General features: G+C 46.0%; 1 protein-coding gene across 1 annotated transcript; it reads right to left on the reverse strand.

Annotated features, from left to right (window-relative positions):
• Window positions 1-982: 982 nt before the first annotated feature.
• Window positions 983-5,332, reverse strand: Ccl5 (C-C motif chemokine ligand 5). Its single transcript, XM_021177952.1, has 3 exons — window positions 5,206-5,332; window positions 4,115-4,226; window positions 983-1,273 (listed from the first exon to the last, which is right to left on the reverse strand). The coding sequence occupies exons 1-3, from the start codon at window positions 5,279-5,281 to the stop codon at window positions 1,186-1,188; spliced, it is 276 nt and encodes a 91-aa protein (XP_021033611.1). The 5' UTR covers window positions 5,282-5,332; the 3' UTR covers window positions 983-1,185.
• Window positions 5,333-21,316: the final 15,984 nt, after the last annotated feature.

Consider the following 21,316-nt stretch of genomic DNA (forward strand, 5'->3'; position numbering starts at 1 on the left):
TGTAGCCCTGGCTGTCCTGGAACTCACTTTGTAGACCAGGCTGGCCTCGAACTCAGAAATCTGCCTGCCTCTGCCTCCTGAGTGCTGGGATTTAAGGCGTGTGCCACCACGCCCAGCTTTGTTTTTCTTTTGTTGTGGTGATTTGGACAAATAATTTCAATTTACCTTGAATTTTTCCTGACTGTTGGGCTGGTGAGATGGTTCAGTGAGCAGAGATTTTGCTGTGCAAGCCTCCTTACCTGAGCTCCATCCCATGAGAAGGAAGGAGAAGATGGAACCCTCTCCTTGGACCTCCACATTTGTGCCATGGCTATATGTCTGAATGTCCGTGTGTGTGTGTGTGTGTGTGTGTGTGTGTGCATGTGTGGTCTTATTTCTGTCTCTCAAACATATAATTTAAAAAGGAAAGCATGTTCATACTGTAGGAAGAGCTAGTATTAGTGCCCATCCCAAGGTTATAAAGTGAAAGAAGGTTTTGAATGTGAGGGACTGAGCCAGTGCTTGGCACATTGTGTTCAACTAATAGTGCTTACAGCTATGGCTGGTATTTATAACGTTCACCTGAAGGGGCACAGGTGGTAGAAAGGTGGAGCACCCTCTCTTCAAAGGCGCTGGTACAGTTTGGTAGTTATCGGCCTCTGAAATTGTCCTGAAGCCACTATGGGTAATGATAGTGTTAAAGGAACCCACTGGAGGTAAGGTATAGGACAGGCTAAGCTAGAAGGGTCAGTTAAAGCCTGGGGAAGAAAGGAGGTCCAGATAAATCCTTGGAGACTTACAGGTAGACTTACATCACGGTGCTTAGACTTCAACCCTAGTGGGTAAACCACTGGTTATTTTACCTGCTTTGCCTGTCTATGCTAACTACACAGGCCACACCTCCTAAACCTGGTGTCGATACCAGGTATGTGCCGAGATATCTGCATGCTTAATACTTGTGGGCAAGAGGGTTTCTTAGGAAGAAGTCACACTAGGAGCCAGCTTTGTCCTTGCAGCTGAAATTTTAATGAGATGCTGATTTCTTGGGTTTGCTGTGCAGAGCCTCGGAGCAGCTGAGATGCCCATTTTCCCAGGAAGGAGTAGGAATAGGGGGTTCCTGAGTGCAATCCCCAAGCTGGTTAGGACTAGAGCAAGCAATGACAGGGAAGCAAGCTATCCAGGGTCAGAATCAAGAAACCCTCTATCCTAGCTCATCTCCAAATAGTTGATGTATTCTTGAACCCACTTCTTCTCTGGGTTGGCACATACTTGACGGTTCCTTCGAGTGACAAACCTGCAGGAGAGAGAAAGGTCAACACTGGGGCAGCGTTTGGTGTACGGGCACAGAAAAGCATAAAGGTGATAAGAGCTGGGGAGTGCGTTTTTGTAGCTCCATACTGTTTTCTTCCTTTCTTTCTTCCTTTTCTTTCCTATCAAGATTGCTCAGGGCCGGGCGTGGTGGCGCACGCCTTTAATCCCAGCACTTGGGAGGCAGAGGCAGGTGGATTTCTGAGTTGGAGGCCAGCCTGGTCTACAGAGTGAGTTCCAGGACAGCCAGGACTATACAGAGAAACCCTGTCTCGGAAAAAAAAAAAAAAAAAAAAAAAAAAAAAAAAAAAGATTGCTCAGGTCCCCATTTCCCCATCCTTTATACAGTATGTGATACCAAAGAACAAATCTCCTTTGCTAAGTCTTTCCTTCTCTCCTCTGTTTTTGGAGCCCTCTCTGTTCATCTGACTTCCCCTTCCACCTGTCTCTGAAGAGCAGGTGTCCTCAAAGAAATTGTCCCCCTTACCTTCTCCCTTTTCCAATCTCTGGCCCCAGGCCTGCATATAGTTGATGCTTGGTGAATATTGGATGAATGACTGGATGAAAGAATCACATTCATTCATTCTTACCACATGTATGCATTCATGCGCGCGAGCACGCGCACACACACACACCTGTGCAATAGTAAGTTGATACTTCTTTATACCCATTATGTGCCAGGGGATGATCTAAGTGATTATTATTTTTTTCTGTGGCCTAGTGAAAGAAATGCCTTAATTATCCTCTTTTGGAACTACCTCGGAGAGGTTGAGGGGCCCCAGTTTATCAAACAATATAATTAGGGTTCTAACATGCAGACCAGCTGGGTGGCCAAGGATGACTAAGACAATGTTGCCCAGCCTCTTTTATTGGCAGTTCCTGGACTCTGTCTTCAGCCCTTGGCTTGCACTCCATCTGGCATCTCCATGGATTGTCTTGCTGGGACTTTGCTTGGTTCCTTCCTCTTTACACAGTTGGCCCTGCACACCTGCACACCTGCACACCTGCACACCTCTCCGTCTCTGACTGGAAACCTCAGCATCTGCGTCTCTTCTGTCCTTGCTCCTGACCACAAGTCCCTCACTCTGGCTGACTCATCCTCCCACACTCCTGACTCTTGCTTCTTCTGGCCTCCAGGTACCACCACTCTGCTGACAATAGTACACGTGTGGGTGACTTCAACCGCCTCTTCTCCAGACCTCCTCCTAGGCTTTGTCTGGACCTGGTCATTTTACTCTTGCCAGCTCTAGGTTTTGCTTCAGTTTCCTGACACTCGAGGTGCCCTTTGCTTTCCTGCATATGTCCCTACAAACCAAAGTAGGTGTCCATGTGTTCTCAGATACACCCGTGTCACACACATCAGAAACACCCGTGTCACACACACTTCTCTACTCCTAACCTTGACACAAACAGCATCTTTTTATGGTAATCACCTGCCTCACCCTTGAAGCTAGACACACCCCCTCCTCTCCTCTAGTAAGGTTTTATAGGGTGCCATAGATCATTCTGTGTCCAACTTATCAGTCTTACTAGATGAAATTTCCATAGCCAAGGATGACAATTTTATTCATTTCTGCCGGCTCATAATAGGTGCTCAAGGAAGGATTGTGTTTAAAAAGTCTTATTTTAGAGCTAAATTTGGTAATATTAGATAGTAATATTACACTGACGTTCATCTTTGCCAGGGCTACAAAAAGTCTTTGGATTAAAACTCTTCACCCTTTTACTGGAAACTTTATGATTTCTTCTTTTTCTTTTTTACATTTATGTAGATGAGTATTCATCTGCATGTATTTGTGTACCACATGTGTGCCTGAGGAGGTCGGAAGAGGGTATTGGATCCCCTGGAACTGGAGTTACAGAGTGAGCCACCATGTAATGAGTGAGCCACCATGTAACAAGTGAGCCACCTTGTAACGAATGAGCCAACGTGTGGATGTTGGGATGGAGGTTGATCCTCTGCAAGAGCAAGCAGTGCTCTTAACCACTGAACCATCTCTCCAGCTCTCCATTTTCACTCTGTAAATCATTATCTTAAGCTTCTTAAGCTTCCTGTCACTAATACCTTTATTTTATAACAGGAAGTAGGTCCAGAGACAGACTGCATCCCTCTCCTACTGTGCAGCTTTGAGTAGGCCCGCAAATGCCTCTGTATCTGTTTCATTACATGGAGAGACTTGTGCATACCCACCAGGGCTATATGCACAATTTAGAGACAGTACACATAGACACAACATGCCAGCAAGCACCCTCTGTGTCGTAGGGACTGTTATATTTCCCCAAATCTATCAATATGCATATTTAAAGCTGAGTCTCATTATAACTTCTTAAATGGATAGATTTTTAGATTTTATTTACTTGATTGAAATTAGGGAACTGACCTTGATCCATCCTCCCTAGTTCCTCAGAGGATCAGGCAAAGGTTGGTGTCCTAGGAACTGTGTCTATCTCTATAGGCTATGGTTCTCAACCTTCCTAATGCTGCGGCCCTTCTCATGTTGTGGTGACCCCCAACCATGAAATTGTCTTTGTTACTATTTCATAATTGTAATGTTGTTACTGTTATGAATTGTAATGTCAATATTTTTGGAGATAGACATTTGCCAAAGGGGACCCGACCCACAGATTGAGAACTGCTGCTCTAGGGCTCCCGTGTCTAGTCCTTTAATGTTACAGTTGGAGACTCTGAGCTGGAGACATGGAGCCATAGCTATTAGAGGAGCCCGGAGAGTGAGTGGGAGTGCGAGGGGCACCCCTGAGAAGGATCATGGAGGGGTTGTGGGATGGCTTCTATACCCACAGAGGAACCCACGGGGCTGAGACTCACACGACTGCAAGGTTGGAGCACTTGCTGCTGGTGTAGAAATACTCCTTGACGTGGGCACGAGGCAGCGCGAGGGAGAGGTAGGCAAAGCAGCAGGGAGTGGTATCTGAGCCATCTGGGAGAAGGAAGAAAGGAAACCCTTTTATTCATTGCCAGCTATGCTGGGCTCTTTACACGATTTATCTTAAAAGCAGTGACTGTCGTTGTCTACCTTGGCAGGAATGGCTCAGAGGACACATTTGCCATGGTGGAGAGTTCAACAGAAGCCTGTTTTGTCTGGTCCGTGAGCCAAGCCTGTGCCTTGTGCTCTGTACTGTAAGCCCCTGCTGGGATCGCTCTCCTCACTCTGTGCCTTCTGCCCTTAGCAGAGCTTTCAGAGCTCCCCTGGTGGATTCAAAGCTTGGTGTCTTCAAGGTGTAGGATGAGTTCTGGGGGAGCACCCAAGCTGAGGCTCCATATCTTAGTGATGATCCTAAGCGGGGCCTGAAAGTGCACATAGCATCCTGGGACCTGGCTGGCCTGTATCGAGGGGCTCTGACGAGAGAAGCTCTTGGTGGTCACTTAATTCATCCCACAGCAGAGCTGCGGTGCTTAGCTTCCCAGTCAGATAGGGCTTTTGGAATACAAGTTTCCTCAATTGTAGCAGTGTGCACCCTTAGACAAGAATCTCAGTGTCCTTAGGCCTCTGTTCCCCAGTGCAACACAAGAGCAAGCCCCATTTCTTTTCTCACTATGAAGTGAAAGACCATCCCACCTAAAACAGTATTACACATTTCTTAGAAACCACGCTGGTGACAGATATGAGCAAGCCATTTTTCAAAGGTCAGCCTTCTGATATGCCCGGCACCAGTTCACACGTAAGGAGTGCCTGCAGAGTTCATAATATCATCTTTGAAGACACAGAAAAGTTCCTCCAAGGGTCCTGCCATAATATACAAGACATCTAACAGTGATGACAGGGTAGCCGTGTCAAGGATACATAAGAATGCACAGCAGCATACACAGTAGGATTGGAAAGAAGGGGAGGTCTGGGTATCAAGATGGGTTGGCATCGAGGGAGAGCGGGGCTGTGATGGTCAGAACCCTCGACTTACATGGTGAGGCAGGTGCAGGGGTGCAGAGGGCGGCTGCCGTGAGGATGATGGTGAGGGCAGCTGCAGAGATCTTCATGGTATCCGAGGCAGAGGCTGTGGGAGATGCATGTGCTGTCTCAGAGTCCTCTGCAAGGGGTGCTCTGCAGCTCAGGCAGACCTTTTATAGGGAGCCAGGGTAGCAGAGGAAGTGCCCCCCCCCCCAACCCCAGGACTTGGGGAGTTTCCACAAAAGATACCAAACACTTGCTGCTGTCATAAAATGAAAACACACAAAATGGAAAAGAAAACTGAAATCACCCTTGGAAGCATGACTCTGCCTCTAACTGCCCTCCAGTCCAGGATGACTTATTGGCTCCCTCTCTGGCCAAATACAGTAGGGGAAAATCTCTTCCTCCCCGTCCCGCTCAGATCAGCCGTCCCACTCAGGGCCTCTCCAGGTAGCAGGGAGCTGTTGTCTTAAGGCAAGTAGGGGTCAGTTAAGGTCAAGCCATTGGTCTCCACTTGGCAAATTCCCAAGTTGTAGCCCAGACTTGATTTTGGTCTTTCTGTTTTCTCCATGGAAGAATATTTGTCATGAGCATACCATGTCAGAAACAGAACACACTTGTGTCATTGATAACAATAAGTTAACAAGGTATAGGAGATTTGTTGTAAGCAATTTGCCAGGTAATCCTGATTCCCAGATAACTAGGTAGATATAGGCATACTTACACATGTGTGTGACATGTGATCTGAGAGTTAACATTAGTAACTAAGATAGGAACAAAAGAGTTGTGTCCTGTATGTCCATCTATTATCTATCTGTAATATCTATTTATTGTCTGTCTGCCTGCCTGCCTGCCTGCCTGTCTGTCTGTCTGTCTGTCTAGGAGTCGAGGGAGCTGATAGGGCTACAAAGAGTCTCTGTGGAAATAAAGAATTTTAAAAACGTGTGTGTGTGTGTGTGTGCGTGTGCGTGTGCATGTGTGTGTGTGTGCATGTGTGTGTACATGTGTGTGTGTGCATGTGTGTGTACATGTGTGTGTACATGTGTGTATGTGCATGTGTGTGTGTATGTGAGCGTGTGTGTGAATGGAGGGCACAGGAGGATGCCTAGCATTCTATCAGTCTCCACTTTATTCTTTGTTGAGGTGCCTAGTGCAGAGTCAAGCTTCAGGGCCACAGGTCAGAGCTGAACCTCACAGTCTAGTCCCAGAGTAGGAGCAAAATGTAAAGGACATGGATGCTGTGGAGGGGAATGGGAGGCTGGGTCAAGATGGACAGTGGGAAAGCAAATGGATGGCAGGTTCAGGTGGATGGGCCAGAGGGTGGTAGTTCCAGCAGGCATGCCACAGTGGGAATAAGCTCTAACTCCTGGGACAGTCTGCAATTCTCTGCCTGTCAGTCCTGTGCCACATACACCATGTGGCCAGATGACAGGCTGGTGGAGGCTGTTACCATCATGATGTTAGCTCTTCTCTTTCTTTATGGGGTCCAGGTGAGAGGGCTGATGCGTTCAGTAAGTTCTTGGACCTGTTTGTTTTTAAATGACTTAAACATATTGATGTGCTCATATGGTCCTAAGTCTGTTTGTTTTTTTAATAAAATTTTGGGATGTCATCCTTTTATACATTTAGATATACATTTATTAACCATCTGTGCCTATGGTTGGTGCCAGACAGAGTGCCCACCAAGGTACAGAGTCATCCCATCTCTGTGTTTGCATTCAGAATGTAGTTAAAACTACTTGTACAATGGAGTCTCTCAGGGAAAGGCACAGATTGTAAAACTGTTGTTTTACACAACACCAAGTTAGAATGGGGCACAGTCTGATCTCAAGTATTATGTATGAGAGGATTTCCTGAAGTGGGATAGGTTCTGAAGGGGTGGGAGTCCTGGCCCTCCTCACCTCCCCGCCCCCCATGACTAGGACAGTGCATTTCAGCTAGACACTGGAGGTTTTTCCTTCAGAAAATAAGAGCTGGGATGATTCTTCTAAGGAATGCTTCTTGTTTTCATCATGACCATGATGTCACCATGACGTTAGTGGATAAATGTATCCACTAACTCATCTCTACAGTCTTGTGCACAAAGGCTATGGAAGACAGAAAGCGTAGGGGGCATTAGGGAAGTTTTCCTATTTTTTTCACTAATTTTTTCTCTACCCAGGCACAACAGTGGAATGCTCTTCCTCTGCTGCAGAGGGAGAAAGTGAGGCTCAGAGAGGAGTAACTGGCTAAGAGCACATTGCAGATGAATGAAAACATTGGGACCGGAAGCCAACTGTAGTGTGTCTCATTTTGGTTCACTGTGTATTTAGTATAACTGGATAGTAAAGGATAGGGACTCCTTAGAGACGGGGTGGGGGTGGGGGCTCACTCATGCCAAAGGATTGGATGCGTCTTCAATTGAGAATTAGTGACAATTTAGTCAGGGGATAGGGACTGAAATTAGTTTGTGAGTAAGAGATAAGAATCTAGAGAAAACTAAACATTGGAAAGAGCAATGTTTTGTTTTGTTTTCCAGATTTCTTTTTGAGACAGACAGGTTCTTTCTATGTAGCCTTGGCTAGACTGTGTGTGCATGTGTGTGTACATGTGTGTGTGTGCATGTGTGTGCATGCATGTGTACATGTGTGTGTGCATGTGTGTGTGTATGTGAGCATGTGTGTGAATGGAGGGCACAGGAGGATGCCTAGCATTCTATCAGTCTCCACCTTATTCTTTGTTATATGGACCAGGCTGGACTTGATACTCACAGCAATCCTCTTGCCGGTGCTCCTGAATACTGGGATTTACAATTGTGTACTACCACATCCACCTTGTCCGTTTACAAATGTATACTAGCACACCCACTTGGGAGGCTAAGGCAGGAGGATTCTGAGTCTGAGCCTTTGAGGAGGTTGGTTCAAGCTTAGAGAGGTGAAGTACATAGCTTATGGCTGTAACTTGCAGTGGTAGACCTCACTGAATGAGTGACCACTTTCTACCACCCTTCATTGTTTCTACAGAAATCTAGCAACTCTTGTGAAGGCTCTGAGGTGAAGTAGGAGAAGGCAGACAGACTACACACAAGTAAATATATACTCCTTAATTGTGAACCTTTTACTGGCCTTGTCTTTTGTTTGTGAGTGTTCAGCTCACACTGAAACCCAGGTTGACCTTAAACTTACTTCCTCATTCTCTGTGGTGTTGACATTACAGCATTGTCTCTTTACTCTGTGAGCATAGTATCTTTCACAATTTTATTTATTTATTTTCATTTGTGTGTGTGTGTGTGTGTGTGTTCCTGCTTGTCAGTAAGTGTCCCATGTGTGTTCAGTGCCCTTGGAGGCTGGAAGAGGGTGTTGGATCTCCTGGAAATGGAGTTACAGTCAGGTATAAGCTGCCCAGTGTAGGTGGGTGAGAATCAAACCTGGGTCCCCTGGAAGAGCAGCCAGTGCTCCTAACCACTGAGCCATCTCTCCAGCCCTGAGCACAGATGACAAGCATGTCTGCTCAGTTCTCTAAAAACGAGTCCAAAAAATGTCACCGTTTTCATCGTATCCTCAGTGGCCCGATGAACCAACTCAGAGTCTGTGCAGTTTCTCAGTAGCTTATCCTGTTTGTCTTTTTGGTTCTTCCCTGCTTTTCAGCCTATGTTTTGGATAAGACAGATACAAAATCAACAGTGAGTTAGTGTTAAGCATTTCCTAGGACATATTGACTAGGTACCTGGGCTCCCTGGAGTTGAAAAGCTGGATCTATTATTTATTTTCTATTTATTTTTTTAAAACAAAACAGTGTGTATTTATGGTGCATGGCAAAACTCTGACATATTTACAACAGACAGATGAACACATGCTTCTCTACACATAGCCTCCACTTTATATTTATGTGGTATGAGCATCTGAAATCTCTCAGCAAATTTCCAGTGCCCACACGGTGTGACTAATCGCAGTCCCCATGCTATGTTTTAGATCTGCAGACTTGTTTGTTCATCCTGATTGCAGCCTTGTGTACCCTCTGACCACCATCTCTCCATGCCCCCACCTCTCTGCCGCTCACAATGGCAGATTACCCCTTGCTTCTTAAGACCGAGTGCATCCGTGAAGTCATGAAGCATCCTTTCCCCCAGTCTGCTCTCTATTGCTGATTAGCGACTTCAGGCAACTGGCTGATTTCCTTTGGTCCTAAGTCACTTCCTCTGTAGATTGAGAAGCTGCACAGACTCTGAGTGAGTTAATCTAGCCATTGAAGAGATGATGAAGCTGTGAAATCTTCTGACTAGTTTTCAGAGAGCTGGAAAGTACACTTGTCGTTGTTGTACAGGGAGTTCACAAACCTGGCAGCTTTGGTGCGCTTCTGAGTCCTCGCCAGCTCTCATTAATCCCAACACCTGTGCTGCGTGCTCACCTAAGCCTCTCGGATAGGCTCACATCCTTCCAGCCACATGCTACCCTGTCTTGTCCTGGCTTAGGCTTTGTTTTCTTTTCCTTCTCTTTTTGACTCTTTTCCCAAGCTGAGCTGGCTCTCAGCCCAGTCAATCTGACGTTATGAAGCCGGTTGCAGCCAAAGAAACCGAAACCCCATTTCACATGGATTCCAGTGCTTTAGTCAGACGTGGGGTTTCCCCGTGACTGTGTGGGTCAGGTTTCTCTCCTGGCCACTCCTATCATAGTGTCTGAAGTAGGGAAAATCCATAGTCTCTAGGCATCTGGGCTCCCAGGAGAAGCCAAAAGTAAAGCCATTTCCTACACGGCTTTAACTTTCTCCATATGCAAATTGGAATCTGCTTCTTGATTGGATCTCCTTCCCCTTCCTTACATGTGGGACAGCAAGTAGTTGGCCCTGTTGGCAAGGTGTTCCAGTGGCGACAGCATCACAGCCATCACCCATGTCTCTAGTTGCCTACCCTCATAATAGCTCCAACCACATTCAGACCAGAGGCTTGCACCCGTGCCTCCACTAGCTCTTCTCACCTTCACCACACAGGACAGCTCAGCACACCCATTTGCTCTCTGAAGCTGGAGACCGCATGCGCATGCGGTGTGTTTGCGATGGGAACTGTGCTTGGGTCACAGGGGAGCCCTCACAAGGTGGTGCAAGTGTGAGGCCTGGGGGAAGCACGTGATCAGTAAGTGTTTGTTGACAGATAATTTTAGGCCCCCTCTTCTATGAGAGGAATGCATTTTTATTTTCTTCTTCATATTGGTTTGAGGATTCCTTTTTGTCTTTATATTTTTTTGTTTTTGTTTTTTGTTTGCTTGTTTGTTTTTTTGTTTCATATCCCTCATGAAATTCCTTATCCTTTATTCTCTAGGAAAGCTTATTGCCAGAGCATGGCCCCTCAGTTCTGCAGTCCTTCCCCCCCTCCCCCCCCAGAAGGAAGTCTGATGGGGCAAGGAAGACTTGCATTTGAAATCAGTCAGCACTTGCGGTCTCTGTGCCTTTGGACAGATGGTTAAATCGACTCCTCGGTTTCTCTCATGGAAATTGGGCTGAGAACACCCAATTCTAGGACACCCAGGATGACCAAGTGGAGGCAATCAGAAAATGGCCTATTTCTGGCTCTATGTAGAAACTTAGAAACCTACCCCCCAAAATGTCCAGGCTCCAGCGTTTATTTCCTTACTGTTCTCTCTTTCCCAATAAAGAATTCACTTTTGAAGGCATAGAGTGAGAAGTGACAACTCGGACAGTGATATCCCAATCAGCCCTCAGTGTCAGCCTAGACCCTTGAGAAATCATTCTACCTAGGGGGGAAAAACAGTTTTGAGTCAAACTAGCCCTGAATTCTCTGCCAACCACTGCTCTTCTTCCTTCCTGGCATATCCCTTTTAGACGATTTTGACAGACAGGTATATAAAGGAAGTGATAAAAGTCTCTGCATTCTGTCCCTCTTTTGATCTGGCCCCAAAGTCCCTTGGCTCCTTACTACTTCCTTCCAGAGATGGAGGTTCTTCGAACCCGTTTTCTATGCTGCCTCCCCTTCCTCCACTGCCCACCCCTCAGCCCTGAAGCCCACAGAGCCTTCTACCCTGAGAACCTCCCTAGGTCCGTAGTGTTAGGAATGCCAGAGTGGGTAGGGAGTCCCCCTGGGGAATTTTGTTAGGTTGGCATTTGGAAATTCTGTACTTTAATCATTCCTCTTAAAGCCAGCTTTTGGATGTGAAGAGAGCAAGGGACCCCGATGTAGTGGGCATAGATTCTAGTCCAGTAGGCTGCTAAACCTAGCTGTGAGAAGCTGTGAGGTTCTGGCAAACCTCTTGTGAGTCTCAGTTTCTTCAATAAGGAAGTAGGGGTATAACAGTACTCCCTTGAAGCCCCGTCCTTCTCATTTCAAAGATAAACTAGTAGGTGATTTTTAGTCCATTGAAGGGATTTGGAACGGGAAGCTCACTTCCCCTAAACTCAGCCCGCAGGGTCTTTTTTCCCTTTCATCTTTCAGGGACCCAGAACTCACTCTACCACTTCCTTAGGCAATTCTGTGTTTCTTCACTTACCCACTGTTCCACGAAGTCACTCAGCTCTTCCCAGCCTCCGCCTATCCATCCTTCAGCTACCCATCTCTACATCTCCTGCTGTTAACATGTGTTGTTCATAAATGGGTAAAGCACATTTGTTGACTCAGTATATGATGTGTTGGGGGTGGTGTGCCGTGGCTCACAGAAAGGTCAGAACACAGGAGAAGCTGGCTTAGCACAGGGCAGGTGTCAGAGTGCCACTGTTTAACTGGATACACTCTGTTGTTGTAACACTAAGGATTCCCAAGCTTAGGGTATGATCTACCAGTTTGGCCATTTGCTTGCTATAAGAAGGTATCTGATATGTAAGACCACTGAGAACAAATGTCCTGGGATGATTCTAGGAAAGGGTGTCAGGGTGACAAGGTGACACTAAGACCACAGCATGGGTGCTGGTGCAGAAAACTAAAACAGATAAACTAACCAATGCCACACCCACTCACCACCTTGTAGCCATTCACTCACATCCGTCTCTTCATCTGTTTCCTCTGGCAAACACTATGTCTTCATTGAATATCCATCATGTTCTAGAAAACAAGCTAAGCACTGGGATACAGTAAGTGTGCTTTCTGTTGCTGTGATAGACACCACAACTGAAGTGAGTTGGGGAGGAGATAGTTTATTACATCTTACATCCATCATGAAGGGAATTTAGGACCAAGACCATGGAGGAATGCCACTTACCGGCCTGCTCTCTGAATGGCTTCTTCTGGTTTCATTTGATTTGATTTTCTTAGACAACTCAGGACAACTTGCCTAGGGTTAACACTACCCCTAGGCCTCCAGTGAGGAAGTTCTAAGGATCTCCTCATAAGGGATTCATCAACAGAGCTAAGACATGAGCATACAGGGAAGGAATATACAGATATCTGTGCACTTGGGGGACTGTCTAAAACCATGCTGCTAGAGACAAAGCCACCTCATTCTAGGTGTGGGACAGTAAGAGATGAATGAACATTTTGTACCACCAGAAGGTTGCTTATCATAGGGAAGCAAAGAATGAAGCTAAGATTTGGCACACAGTGGACAGAGGGCTCCTTACTTTCCTCATCCAGAAAATGGGAAGAAAAACCCTTAGAATCTCTTCCTTGTCTGCCTTAGCGCAGTGCTGTGGAGGTGAAATGAGTTAATGTGGAGTCACTTTCCAAATGCCAAAAGGAGAACTTGAGTCACCATAGTTACCTGCATCCCTGGAGCAGCCTGTGTTGCTGATTTTTCCCACACAATCACTGCCCAACACCCACCAGTGACACTGAAGAGGATTTGTAAAGCATTTCTGATCCTTTGGTAGGTGGCACAGAGCAGTACTACTCACCTCAGAAAAGTGGATGAGCGAGGCTCTAGGGGCCTCAGATGGGCTGGGAATGGTAGTTGAGTGAGGATGTAGGTGTGCGACTGGGTTTGATTTCTTGTGACTTAGAATGGCCTCAGTGGTTTGAATTCTGAACCTTCTGGGAGTCTCCAACTATTTCAGCTCATATTAGGAAGGAGCTGGGCTCTTCAATCTATAGCCAAGTCAACACAGGGGCTGACATTGACAGACAGGCCTATGATGAAGTAGCTGTGAATGAATTCACCAAAACAGGAGGAAGCAAAAGTGGAGTTTGTTAGACACAGTGAAATACACCAGGCAAGGCAATAGAGGGGAGCTACTGGCACAGAGGAACTCCAAGGGACTATTTTATTTTAAATAAAAATTTCAGTCTCGGGGGCTGGTGAGATGGCTCAGTGGGTAAGAGCACCCGACTGCTCTTCCGAAGGTCCAGAGTTCAAATCCCAGCAACCACATGGTGGCTCACAACCATCCGCAACGAGATCTGGCGCCCTCTTCTGGAGTGTCTGAAGACAGCTACAGTGTACTTACATATAATAAATAAAATCTTTAAAAAAAATCTTAAAAAAGAAAAAATTCAGTCTCACAGTGTAGTCCTGCTGCCCTCGAACTTGCTCTGTAGGCCAGGCTAGTCTCAAATTCACAGAGATCCATCTGCCTCTGTCTCCTGAGTGTTGGGTCACCTCTATGCCTGGCTGCTTTTATGATGGTGGGATGGGGGTGGGGGCTGGGGTTTGGGGGTTAGGGGTGGTTCTACAAGAGCAGTTATGCAGTGTTACAGTGTCCAGGAATAATTGTGGCTGGAGCCTATCACAATTAATGGTTAACCACAGCCTTGTCCTGTGTCTGAAATGGTTCAGTACCACAAAACGACACTCATGTTTTGCAGCTAGGGCTTGTTCTGGTTAACTTTCTGACAAGATAACACCTGCTCACACATCAGTGGTCTTGCTCTGACACAGACTGCTTCTGCAGCAAAGGCAGTCTTGTTCTGAGGCCAGAGCCGCTCTCCACAGCAGTCTGTCTCAGGGCAGCATGGGCCGCACTGTTTGAGGTCAGGAGGGGAAGCATAGATTAACCTTGAACTAGAAGGATTCCAGACCAGGACCTCAAGGATTTCTGGGCTAGGTGCAAGCCTGCCTGGCCCTACAAAGCTAATCTCATCCAACTAACCATCTTTATTCCCCCCACAGGAAAAGCATTTTCTTGTCTGTATTCATTGGTGGTGAGCTATACATTGCTACAATATCTGTGGAATTTGGCACAATCTGTTAAAATTTTGGAAAGGGCATGTTGTATTAGTAAGTGTTGTATTAGAATCTTACTTGCGGGGATTTATCTCATAGTTGTATTCACATGTCTAAAGCTTACTCTTCATAAGGTAACATGGTTTGTGTTAGTGAAGAGTGGAGGGTGTATTCTCAGCTGTTTGACCAATGATGAGTCTCTGCATTAACTCTCATCCACTGCAAAAAAAAGCTTCTATGACCAAGGTTGAGAGCAGTTGTGGTGGTTTGAATGAAAACGGTCTGCATAGGTTCATAGTGGTAGTAGGAGGAGTATGTCACTGGGGATGGGCTTTGAGGTTTCAGATGCTCAATACAGGCCCAGTGTCACTCTCTCTTCCTGCTGCCTGGCAATCCAGATATAGAACTCTCAGCTACCTCTCCACCACCATGTCTGCCCGTAGACTGCCATGCTTTCCATCATGATGATAATGGACGAAATCTCTGAAACTGTACACCACCCCCCAGTTAAATATTTTCCTTAATAAGAGCTGCTGTGGTCATGGTGTCTCTTCACAGCAACAAAACCCTAAGATAGTTATACTATTCTATAAACATAAACATGTAGAAGACAGTTTGACAACATGAGCGTTCACCAAAACAACCGTGCTTGATTTCCTACTACAGTCGTGATCTCCCTAGCCTTAGGCTTTAGAAAAAAAAGTTTTAGATTTATTTTTTATTTTATGTATGTCAGTGTTTTGTTTGCATGTGTCTGTGTACCACAAGCATGGATGATTGATACCCAAGCAGGTTTGAAAGGTCATAAAAGCCCCCAGAATTGGATGGTTGTGTGTTGTCATGTGGGTGCTAGGAATCAAACCTAGGCCCTCTTCAGAAACAAGTGATCTTAACCACTGGCCCTCTCTCCGGTCCTGCCAAAGGGGTTTGACTGGGTTTGCAGTATTAGGCATGGATTCCTTTCCATGGAGCAAGCCTCAGATCCAACCAGAAAGCTGAGGTTACACCTATAATACCGTGGCACCATTGCACCAGTGGGCACATCTTGCCTGGCATGGTCAGTGTTGTAGCATTCAGTGTTCAGTGCTGGGTAAGACTGTTGAGGTCTTTTCTTCTGCAGTGGATAGAGATGCATTGCACCCTAGCACTGTGAATGCCAGCCAGCAGGGGGAAAGTTTATTCATTTCTCTATGTGTTACAACCAAACTTTATAGTGTTTGGTTTTTTTTTTTTGGCAATAGGGTCTTGCCATATAGTTAGAGTGGACAGCCAAGAGCATATCCAGGATTGTCTTAATGTCTGTAGGACCTCCCTGATCCCATTCTCGACACTGAGATTTTTATTTAATAACTTTTGTCTCCTGGAGAAAGCATTAGTACTGGTTTTTCACCCTCTGAACCTCTCTTACAATCTACCATTCATCAGTGGTTTTTTTTTTTTTTTCTGTATGTTGTCTAATTTGAAAAAGCCCCTAAAGATGGACTTACTTCATGCAAACATTGGTGAAAGGGACAAAAACTCAGGCTAAGTTTTTCTTTCTAACTCAGCCTACTCCAGGAAGATTGAGTTTCTTTCTATGTCCCTCAGGACTCTTACTGTGTGGGTCTGGAGGCCATATCTGGGACTAATCTTTCTGGTCAGTCAGGTTTGGCAAGAATCCAGGAGACAGACACTTCTACTAAGACCATGTGTTACTCGGGCAAGAGCAGCCTGTTTTTTACTGTACAGGGTAAACATGGGGCAAGACACACTTCCTTCCACAACCCTACCCCCCTTTTCTCAGAACACTACCAGCCAATGTACGGACACAGTTCTCACTTCCCTGAATGTTTGGAAGGGGCATTACTAACCAGAATCAAACAGCAGATGGATATCCCCCGTCTTTGGTGTCTTCTGGTGTGGCTGTCACTTGGGATTTCTTTCTGATGATCAGTCTCCTGTATTGCTGTCTGGACTTTCACCCTTTCTGTCTTCCTTGCTCGTAACTTCTTGCCCACATGGCACACACGAGAGTTTCATTTCTTCCCCACACCCAACACACGCTCAGGATTCCTTTTCTCCCATTTACGGTTTATTTAACACAAACAGGGTCCTCTTTTTAAAAGCTGTTGGGACCACTAAGGTTCTTGTTCATCTTACCCATAGCCTTCAGATGAGGTAGGTCAGTACCAGGCCAGAACCAGGGTCCGTAACAAGTGACTTTTCATCATAAGTTAAAATGCAGCCAGCTCTTCTTCCCAGGGAGTTTCATGAAAACCACAGAAGTGTGCCATGATCTAGTGCCACACTCCAGTCCTAGGAGGTCTGACACTGTCTTCTGACTCCTCCACAGGCACCTGGCATGGGCGTGCTGCACAGACATATATCCAGGAGGTTACAGGCGGTTGAGAACTATCAAGGTGGCTGCTAGAAGCAGAACTTGGATCCTCTGGAAAAGCAGATTTTTCTCTTCAACACTGTGCCATCTCTTCATTCCCCCTTGCCCCGAGTTCTAAGTCTGACTCTCTCCTTTGATATCTGTACTCTGCTTATCAAGTGAGAATACCATCGTTCCAGGCAGAGATTCTGGTCTTCTCCCTCTTACAAGAAACATTTTAGAGATTTATTTAATTGTTTATTTACTTACATGCATGTGTACGTACACACACACACACACACACACACACACACACACACACACACACATGTATATGCAGAGGCCAGAAAAAAAGTGTTAAATGTCTTTTGGTGACATTCTCCTTCTATTCCTCCTACTTTCTGTTTGCTTGTTTTGTTTTGTTTTGTTTGAGATAGGGTTTCTTTATTCATCACTCGATGTCCTGACTGGAGCTTGCTATGGAGACCAGGTTAGCCCTGAACTCAGAAATATTCCTGCCTCTGCCTCCCAGGAGCCAAGGTTAAAGGAGTGCAGCACCACACCCAGCTTCACCTGTACTTTTGAAGTAGGTTTGAGGTAGGTGACATCTAGGGATTGATTGACAAGGCCAAGCCATGGCAAACAACTGGTAATTTGATAACAGTCAGATAACTAATCTAATTGTTAATGAGACTGAATTTGGAATACTCGGAGATGGAGGAGTCATACTCCTCCTATGTGTGTGCATTTCCAGGGTTGTCTGAGGAAGACCCGTTCTGAATGCAGCAGAACCATCATGGGATGAAAGAGGGGAGAAGAAAGTCCCTAGAGTAGTTCTGAATCTAGGATTTGTGTTTCAGCTGGGCTGGAAGCCCCACCCCCGCAGTCTCTGCCTCTCTTGGAGGTGGGTTATAGGTGTTTGTGGGACATTCAGCTTGTTACACGGGTGTTGGGATTCAAACTCTGGTCCTCTTGATGATGGGAAGTGACTTTAGCTACTGACCCATCTCTACATCCCAAAGAAATTCCTGACCCTGAGCTCTGGGATCTTCAGCACCAGGCATTGACTTCATGGTCTGCCTGGTGTCAGCTATCTTCTGTCCTGAAATTCTTGGGGGAACCATTTGTATTTCTTGTGACAGAAACGAATCAAGGCAGGAAACTTATTTCTGTCTCATGCTTTGAGAGGCTTCAATTCATTGACCTATGGCCCCATATACCTGGGTAGAGCGGGGCAACAGGGACATGTGACAAAGGAGAACGGTTCACTTCATGGCCAACCAGAGAATAGAAAAAGGGATTGCCCATGCCCTAGGGACACTTTCTTCCCTCAACCAGCGGTCATCCCATGGGACAGTGCTGCTGCATTTAGAATATGTCTTCCTCCCTCAGTTGACTCTCCAGAAATACACACACACACACACACACACACACGAGAGAGAGAGAGAGAGAGAGAGAGAGAGAGAGAGAGAGAGAGACACACACACACACATACACACACACACACACAGACACAGAGAGACAGAGAGAGACAAAGACGGAGGAGGAGGGCTTGGCCTTGTCAATCCCTGGACATCATTGTCTGGCCACCCAGATCAGTTTACCTTTGGTTATTGAAGCTGGGCTATTCTAGTGTCAGTCTAAGTCTGGGGACAGTAGACAGGTAAGGTGTGACAGAGGGGACTCGTTTTATTACCTACCTCATATCTACCAGCGTAATTAGCTGAGACTCATCAACCCATGGCAGCTCTGTCATTCCTACTGTTTTTCTTCCTGTTTCTTCTCCTTTTGGGTAAAGTCAGGGCAGGGTGTCTTGATGATGATAGTGACAATAACTCTAATAATAAGTGCTGTTGGTAAAAAGCCATGGTTGGAATTGGCTGAGCATTGATTTAGTACTCCAAAGACACTACGTAGGGTTTTATATCGATCATCCCATTTAGCTCCTGCAATAGCCCCATGGCAGGGGTCCAATGGCTGTATCTATGTTATAGACTATGTCGTCAGTGCACACTGAAGTTAATTAAAGTCATACAGAGCTAGAACTATGGCAATATGTTCTGTGCCTCACATACTTTGTCTTATTTAAAATTAAGCAACTCATGTGAGATACTGTATTATGTTCCTATTCACACACGAACTGAGATGCAACGCTTCTAAAGCACCCACAGTGTGCTGATGTTTGCACACCCACAGTGTGCTGATGTTTGCACACCCACAGTGTGCTGATGTTTGCACACCCACAGTGTGCTGATGACCCACAGTGTGCTGATGTTTGCACACCCACAGTGTGCTGATGTTTGCACACCCACAGTGTGCTGATGTGTCTTCCATTTGAGGTGGCACTGGCATTCCGGTTTTCCCAGATGTTGAAGTCTGGCTGCCTTAAGGCTACCATACTGGAGAAACTTTTTAGGGGTAGAGGGGAAGGGGGGAAGAAGAAAGAGAGAGTGAGAGAGAGAGAGAGAGAGAGAGAGAGAGAGAGAGAGAGAGAGAGAGTATGAATTTGACTGTAACTACATGGGATTCCAAACCACGACCTTCCAAGGAAGCCTACTCTGAATTCTTTTTATTTTGAAACAGGGTTGAATGTATCCCAGGCTGGTTGCACTTGAGAACATGATTTTGATTGTGTATGGAATACACTATCCCAAAATGTGGCACTGCACACACACACACACACACACACACACACACACACACACACACACACACACTCTGTAGAATTTCGGTCTCAGGAAACGGAGGAAACCACAGTAGTCAGAGGTGAGTCTCTGCCCTTTCCCCTGCCTTCTCCTTTGATGCAAAAAGGCAGACCCTCATTCCGGAGGAGCTTCTCGCAGACCCAGAGGCCAAGAAGAACCAGCACACACAGCCTTAAGTCTGTGCTTGCCTCGTTTGTGACTTCCTACAGCATGGGCTTTTGTCCCTCAGTGGGACTTCTGCATGCTGTCCACGAAAACACAAATTTCCCTAGTTTTTTATTCTGAAGGCTCTAGGTCATATAACAGTTAGATTAAATATATTTACATTCTCTTGTTTTTTTTTTTAAACCATACCATCTCTGTAATATCTTATTACTATTTTATGTGTAGGTATCTTGCCTCCGTGTATGTCTCTGGATCATGTAAGTGCTGGGAATTGAACCATGATCCTCTAGAAGAATTGCCAGTGTTCTTAACTGCGGAGCCATCTCTCCAGCCTCTGCTTTTGTTATGTTAATTTATCTTTTTGCAGTAGACTCTGGGCTGCAAGCTTTGCAGTACACGAGTGTGCTAGTTAGTTTGATGCCAACTTGACACAAGTTAGAGTTATCTGAGAAGAAAGATTCTCAGTCGAGAAAATACCTCCATAGATTGGCCTGTAGGCAAGTCTGTCGGAGTATATTGTCTTGATTAATAATTGATGTGAGAGAGGACATCCCAGGCACGCCACCACTGGGCAGGTGGTCATGACCTGTTCTAAGAAAACAGCTGAAGGGCTAGAGAGATAGGTCAGTGGTAAGAGCCCTGGCTGGGCTTCCAGAGAATCCAGGCTTAAGTCCCAGGGCCCATCTCACAACCTGAAACTCCAGTTGCCAGGCACCAGGCAAGCACACAGTGCACAGACATACATGCACACAGACAAAACACCCATACACAGAAAATGAATAACAAATAAATAAATAAAATATTTTTTAAAAAGAAAGAAATCAGGCTGAGCAAGCCACGAAGAGCTAGTTGGTACCAGCACCCCTCAGAGGCCCCCAGGTCCTGCCCTGACGTCCCCCAGTGATGGAGTGTGACCTGGGAATTGTAAGTTGAAATGCAGCTTTACGCTGGTGTTTTTCTGTTGATTAGGTTTTCTGATACAGAGTTATGCCCCCCTCTGTGTAGAGTTTCTCTTATCTAGATGTGAATTTCTCGTACAAAAGGGTCCTTTTCTCGTCCACCTGTGCCTGCTGTCCCCCAAAATAATAACAACAAGGTAATCCTTGTGCCAAAGAGGCCTGTTTGGGATAGCATCCCCTGGGGTGGTATGTCCTGCAACCTGTTTATCTGTATTCAAACTTCACTCCACAAGCTTGTCATCTAGGGGCTATTTTCAAGATTGGGGACAGTGAAACTGAGAACATAACAGATTTTCCCAGAACGTAACAGATTTCCCTGTGGTACATAGATCAGGGTTCCAATTTATCATGCCTCTCAGCAACTGGCTAATCCATCCACTCTTTTCATTTGTGACTCAAGACTCAACCACGACTCTTGGCTTGGTCAGTCGGCTAGTTAAGTACATGCACAGGCGAAACTGCATCTCTCAGCGTCTCTGTTAGCACCACAGAAAGGATAGGCCATGGCTGGCCCTCTGGTCTTCAGCATACAAACTATTTTGGCCACGATTAGTAGAGCTCAGCCGTTGGGTCAGGTTTAGAGGGTGCGACCTGAGGTCAGTGAGATGAATCCTCTTGTACACTGGGGGTTTGCAGTTGCTGGCCTTTATGTCCTGAGTGATGGGGCTGGGATTTGAACTGAGGTTTGTGTGATACGCGCTCTTGGGCTGTACACCAGTGCCTTGTGGGAGATGTGTGCAAAGGCAGCACATACACATCGCTCTCCGGCTTCCACCCTTGCCTGTGCTGTGTTTCGTGACTTCTGTGTGTAACCCACCTGAAGAACTACTGGAGTCTGACCTGGGGGCCGAGGGCGGAGCCT

The sequence above is a fragment of the Mus caroli genome, chromosome 11 (assembly GCF_900094665.2).
Source record: "Mus caroli chromosome 11, CAROLI_EIJ_v1.1, whole genome shotgun sequence".
In the NCBI taxonomy this organism is placed as follows: domain Eukaryota; kingdom Metazoa; phylum Chordata; class Mammalia; order Rodentia; family Muridae; genus Mus; species Mus caroli.